The 6,490-nt window shown below is 46.4% G+C and overlaps 1 protein-coding gene across 1 annotated transcript; it reads right to left on the reverse strand.

Moving 5' to 3' along the window:
* Positions 1-3,018: 3,018 nt before the first annotated feature.
* Positions 3,019-5,731, reverse strand: dmrta2 (DMRT-like family A2). Its single transcript, XM_029000806.1, has 2 exons — positions 4,950-5,731; positions 3,019-4,312 (listed from the first exon to the last, which is right to left on the reverse strand). Exons 1-2 carry the CDS (start codon positions 5,380-5,382, stop codon positions 3,450-3,452), a joined length of 1,296 nt encoding a protein of 431 aa, XP_028856639.1. The 5' UTR covers positions 5,383-5,731; the 3' UTR covers positions 3,019-3,449.
* Positions 5,732-6,490: the final 759 nt, after the last annotated feature.

Here is a 6,490-nt window from a genome sequence, read left to right on the forward strand (position 1 = left end):
CTTGTCTAGTCTACTATGCATTAAACCCCTGTCCTGTGACATTGTGCATATGCATCCTCCTTCCTCGCCAGTGACATTGTGCGTATGCATCCTCCTTCCTTGCCATGTCCAGCCCATCGTGAAACTTATTAGGTACCTAAAAATCATGTAAAATTAATGAACACACATACTGATAATAATTTAGCAAATAATTTTGATCTTGTGTAGCTCTTCACACATTTTAGAGTTGCTGTAGCTATCTGACATCTTTTATAATACATATGTGCTCAAGCACTATGTTGTTTAAAAATGATCACTTCTCATATTTGTGTAAGTTCTTAATAAGGGGGCCCTTAGACTCTGCAGTGAAATAGTTCTTTCAATGCTCCCACTGTCTGTGTTTTTGCTAAGCAACAACATTCACAGAGCACCTTCTCATAAGTTGTGTACAATATAAGGAGGAAACTACGAGAAGACATTTCGTCAGAGTGCAGATATTGTGATAAATTGTCAAATTGTTAACTTGAATTCTGCTCTTCCAATCAAAATACCACTATTCCATACCGAAACACTCAACTCCAGCCAAATTATCTTCAGTAGGTTGTTATGGTTCAGATGTTGGACATTTTCTATGTAATGCTATAGCAACTGCTCACTAATTGGCCAGCAGTAATGTTTCATTAGCCTGGACAGCCCATACAGCCCTGAATGTGGTCAAACCTTGCAGGGTGGCAAAAGGCATGTCCATCCTGAAAGGAAAGTCCATACACAAAGGAGGGAAACAACAGAGTTTGCTTCAATACATGATTAAGAGGTCACAGTTTGAAACACTTGTAACAGCTGATTGAACCAAAAAATACCTTTTTTTATTCATGGAACATACAGTAAGATCAGGCTCAGTTGGTGTATATATATATGACACAAAAACAATCCCTTAAATAGCAATCCCTTCAATCGCTTGAAGATGGAAATCAGAAATGATGCAAAATGTGCATTTGTGAGTATAGCATGTTGTCTACTAAACTGAATATTTCTTGCTCAGAAAAAATATCGCCAGATACCCTATCCCGTCAACTCTGGGATAAACAGACGCAAACGTGTTGCATATTTTACTGTGTGGCACCGCATGCAGACTTACGCCGAACTCTTAGGAACCTGAAAAGATTCACAACCTTCATCCAAAAGCCCATATATGTTATCCTGGGTATTTTATGGTAATGCCACTCAGATGAGAAGTAGTCACTCATGTAATACATGTACTAGCCTATAATAATTGGAAGCGAAGGTGATGATTACCCAGATTAACAGGGTAACAGAGCATTTACATCAGCATTACTACAGATTAGAGAGCTTTGAGCTCGGAAGTCACATTTCTATTTGGCAAGCAGAACCTTTGTGTAATTGTGTAACACTGCAGCACAGCACACAGTGACACAACAAAAGGTGTCCTCTGCTTTTAACCATCACCTTTGGTGTGCAGTGGGCAGCCATGACAGGCGCCCGGGGAGCAGTGTGTGGGGACGGTGCTCTGCTCAGTGGCACCTCAGTGGAACCTTGGCAGTTTCGGACCGGCTACCTTCTGAGCAATTCCTTACCCGCTAGGGCAACCGCTGCTTCAGAGCGTAACAACAGCATTTTATTTCTTATATGGCCCATAATCACATACAATATTATGTCTTTATTGGGATTAATGTCTCAATAAGCGCCCTGCAGCCTTTAAGCAGACTGCCACGGTGCTTCGAGAGCTACCGTTTCAACACGCAGGCATCAAATCGGCGGCTCGGCCGCGGAAATGTGCACATTTACCCGGACACGTCACGGCAACACAGCGGCTGCAAGGAAGGCCAATTCGCTCAGAGCTGCAGTGCGTCTCCTTGGCCACAAGATGGCGACATAATCAAAGAAAATCAGTCAAACGGAGCCGCTGTCGCTGTCTTCAGGGGACTTCTTGGCGATGGACATTAGTGGGACACTGGGACACGTTTCTGACTTCTGCGGCGTAACGAGCGCAAAAATGAATCCCCTTTAAATCAGAAAAAGATATTTGACTGTATTGTTGTTTTATACTGTTGTGCTTGAGAGACACAATCGATCGGAATCGACGTCCTTGAATGTGATCCGTCAAATACTTGGCCAATAAACGCGATTCCGATTCTGAACAGAGAGGAAACTAAAACCCGGCTCAGCAAAAGCCACTCGCCAATTTTTTTTTATGAACCTTTGTCGCCTGTTCGTTTATAAAAACCGTACAAAATAAATGTGTATTGATTATGATAATAGTAGGTGTGTGAACGACTGGCGTACTTGAAGTACAGTGGAATATTTATATGAGAGAGAGCAGAATTTCCCTTTTTTTTTGTAAAAATTGACTCTGAGCAGCAGAATAATATTGTTCTCGTTCTGTGGACTTTTGCTTGTAGACCATCGTCAGTTTGCAGAGTTGGGAGAGAACAAGCACCATCTGCACAGATTATTGGCCCTTTCACTTTTGACACATTTAAAATGTCCCTTCCTGAACAGTTACTGACGGGAAGTCGTACTTTAGCACAGTACTGACCGCTGGGTGTCCATGTATGTCTATATATTTGAAATATATGTATTTCAACAGACATATTATATGTGTGTGCCAACATGTGTGTGTGTGTGTGTGTGTGTGTGTGTGTGTGATTTGGGTGATATATATAGTGTATGTATATGTATATATTCATAGTGTATAAAATTGATCCCGTCTTATTATGCTTGAATACCCATTTTTAGCCAGTGAACACAACACGATTAACTGTATCCGGGATTTATGTTCGGATTATTTGAAATAAAATGGGTTTGGGTTATTCGATGCTTATTCCAATAAAAAAAATTAAACCAGATCATTTGAACCAGATCATCGTTTAATTTGGTAATTGGATTTAATTCTCTTTATTGCGCGGCTGTATTCTGCGTGACGTGGAGTACTCACACCAGCGAATAAACAGAGGAATCCCCGTGATTATTTCCATCCTCTAAAAATGATATTGATATCGATAATGATATTGAACGGTTTAAATACATTTTAGAAAGTGTTGATTGATGTGGTAGTTTTCGGTGCGCAGGTGAGATGCAACATGGAGTCCATTTTTTTTTTTATAAAATAACATTTATTTCTATCAAAACTCGCACTCGGCGGCAGCGTGAGGAGCACAACGTCACCGGTAATCATCATCATCATCATCATCATCATCTACAATATTCACATCTTACATTCTGATGAGGAAACGTGGCCAAAAGGACAGTTGGCGTCGAGTTATAATCATCTCCGACAAACATAAAATAGAGTTTTTTTTTTACTTTTTATGCTTCTATTTTACAAAGCGCGCTCACGGTTAACAGACAGAGAAGAGCAACGGGAAAGCGCGCGACCGATTCATTGCACGTTTCGTTGCATAAAGACATTTATTCATAATAATAATACATAAAAACAAGGAACCATCATGTCACTGCTTGTCCGGCCCGCCGTACAGGCCGCCCGCGTATCCCGGCTCCTTGTGCAACAGCGTCCGGTCGCGGATCAGCTCGCTGAACGCGTAGTCCATGGGCGGCCGGAAGCCCAGCGCGGGCATCAGGCCCCCGGCGGAGTAGGGCGCCATGAAGGCGAGGCCCCGGCCGTGGGCGGAGTAGGCCAGGCGCAGCGGGTTCAGGCCCAGGTGGGGGCCGAGCGGGTAGGCGCCGGGCTCCGCGGCGAAGTGCGGCGCGTTGGGCTGCAGCGGCGAGAAGGCGGAGCGGCTGCCGAGCGCGACGGCGGCGGGCGGCGCGGGCCTCGGGGCGGCGGAGGCGGAGGGCGGCGGGGGCTGCGCGCCCCACGGCTCCGCGGGGGCCCTGGCGGCGGCGGCGGCGGCGGCGGCGGCCCCGTTGTTGAGGATCTGCTCGATGGCCTGGACCACGTCCTTCCCGCAGCCCTGCAGCACCAGTTCCAGCACGCTGCGCTTGTGGCTGGGGAAGACGCGCGTCAGGATGTCGATGGCGTTCATGTGGCGCGAGGTGGCGGCGGCGGCGGCGGCGGCGGTCACGTGGCTCTGCTCGTGCTCGTCCTTGTCGGTGTCCGAGCCGGAGTCGGTGCCCAGCGGGCTGACGGAGCCCGGGGTGTCGTCTCCGTCTTTGGGGGGCTTGGGGGCGGGCGAGTGGACGAAGGACTCGCCGTCCCCGTTCTCCGAACCGGAGCCGTGGCGCGCGTCCGGAGAGGAGATCCCGGGGACGGAGTCGGTGTCGGTGGACGCGGACTTTCCCGCGCTCTTCTGCGGGGTGGCGGGACCGGGAAGCTGGCTCTTCGGAAACAGTTCAAACTTCTGGATGTTTGAGTCTGGAATTGCAAAAAAAAAAATGTTAAATCATTTATATAAAATACGATAGAAATACGTTTCATTTATGTTTATTTATGCCCCCCCCCCCACCAAAAAAAAAAACAACTAAAACCATTTATATAAAATACGTTAGAAATACGTTTCATTTATGTTTATTTCAGCCCCCCACCACCAAAAAAAACAATTTAAAACCATTTATATAAAATACGTTAGAAATACGTTTCATTTATGTTTATTTATGCCCCCCCCCCTCACCAAAAAAACAATTTAAAACCATTTATATAAAATACGTTAGAAATACGTTTCATTTATGTTTATTTCAGCCCCCCACCACCAAAAAAAACATTTAAAACCATTTATATAAAATACGTTAGAAATACGTTTCATTTATGTTTATTTATGGATCCCCCCCAAAACAAAACATTAAAATCATATATATAAAATACGTTAAAAATAAAATACGTTTCATTTATGGATCCCCCCCCAAAAAAAAAATTTATATATATATATATATAATACGTTCATTTATGATTTTTTTTTTCCCCCCAAAAAAATGTTTTAAAAATCACATTTAAAATACGTTAGAAATACGTTCCGTTTACGTTCACTCGTGTTTTTTTTTTTTTTTTTTCTCACCCGAGCCGCCGTCCCCGAACACCTCGTAGTTCTGCCGCGGCGGGATGATGCCGTTGGCGGCCGCCAGGGCGAGACCCTCGGCCGTCCCGTACAGCAGCTGCAGCTCCCGCGCCTCGTTCTCCTCCTGCGCCTGCTGCCTGCGCAGCGCCACCTGCGCCGCCATGACGCGCTGCCGCTCGGCGATCAGGGTGCACTTGGCGCACATGCAGTCCTTCCAGCGGCAGTAGCGCTTGTGGCCCTTCAGCGCGGACACCACGCCGTGGTTGCGGCACCGGGCGCACTTCGGGGTGCGCGGGTACTTCTCGGCGGCGCGCAGCAGCAGCGGGGGCCCGCGCAGGAGGCCGCCGGCCATGGACACCGGGATGGAGGCGGCGGCCGCGGGATGGACCTGGGAGCCCGCCGGGGCCGCGGACATGTCGGACCTGAGATCCATGTCCCTGCTGGGCGACGGACGAGGCGCTGTGGAGAGCGTGGAGAGCTTGGAGAGCTTGGAGAGGTTGGAGAGCTTGTCGGACGCCTCACGCCCTGCGCATGACCACCGAGCACCGGCGGCGGTCCCGCGAAGATCTCCCCCTCCCCCCGAACGTAAAAAAATCCAAGACGAGCGGAGCGCACAAGTTGCGGGTTCGAGCCGCGGCGCGACACACTAACTTACTGCGCGGATACACACTCCGCACTCGCCCTAGTGTTGCTGCTCCGCGTTCATTACGCAAATTCCACAACAATGTGGCGCCCGCCATTGGCCGAGGCGGCACGGCGCGATCTGATTGGCCCGCGGGTTCTTTTTCTTTTCTTTTTTTTTCAACTGTGTCCACCCGAGATCTTTCTCAAATAACAATAGTGGAGGACGGGAGGGGATCCGGAGAACATTTCTTCACAAAAAGCCCGAGTTAAAGCGAGCCGAGTCGCGCCGCCGATAATAAAGATCGTGTTTTCTGCTTATTATTATTATTATTACTGTTCTTATTGTGCTGCCGTTCGGCTCGTGAACAGTGTATAAAATGACGTGACTTTTTATCAGGTTCGTGGGTCCAGATGAACCCCGTCACCAGACGAGGTAAGTATGTGTTTTTACAGGGGGGCACTCCCCCCGTTACCACGCGAAAACCGACTCTTAACAAACCGATTATCGGCCTCGATCTCATATTTTTTACAGGTTGCAAATATTCAAACACATTTACACGTTTCTGCTTTCAAATTCACCGAATTTCGTTTTTTGTTTCAATTTAAGAAACGGATTAGAATTTTCTCATAAATTTACAAAATATTGATCATTTAAAAATATATATTTTTACAAATTACAAGCTATTGACAATGTAGAGTGCAGTTCTTGACATAAGAATAATATTGTGATATTATCGTTCAATTTTATTCAAATAAATTGTTTTTCAGCCTTTCGGATGTTTGGTTTATTTCATTAACAGTTAATTATTTATTGAGGCGTTTTAGCAGATTGTTGGTTAACGAATTTAGTTTTCGCGTCAGGTTATTGTAATAAATTCAGTTCATACGGTGATCACCTCTGCGTTAATATTATGGTA

The sequence above is a fragment of the Denticeps clupeoides genome, chromosome 13 (assembly GCF_900700375.1).
Source record: "Denticeps clupeoides chromosome 13, fDenClu1.1, whole genome shotgun sequence".
NCBI classification, from domain to species: domain Eukaryota; kingdom Metazoa; phylum Chordata; class Actinopteri; order Clupeiformes; family Denticipitidae; genus Denticeps; species Denticeps clupeoides.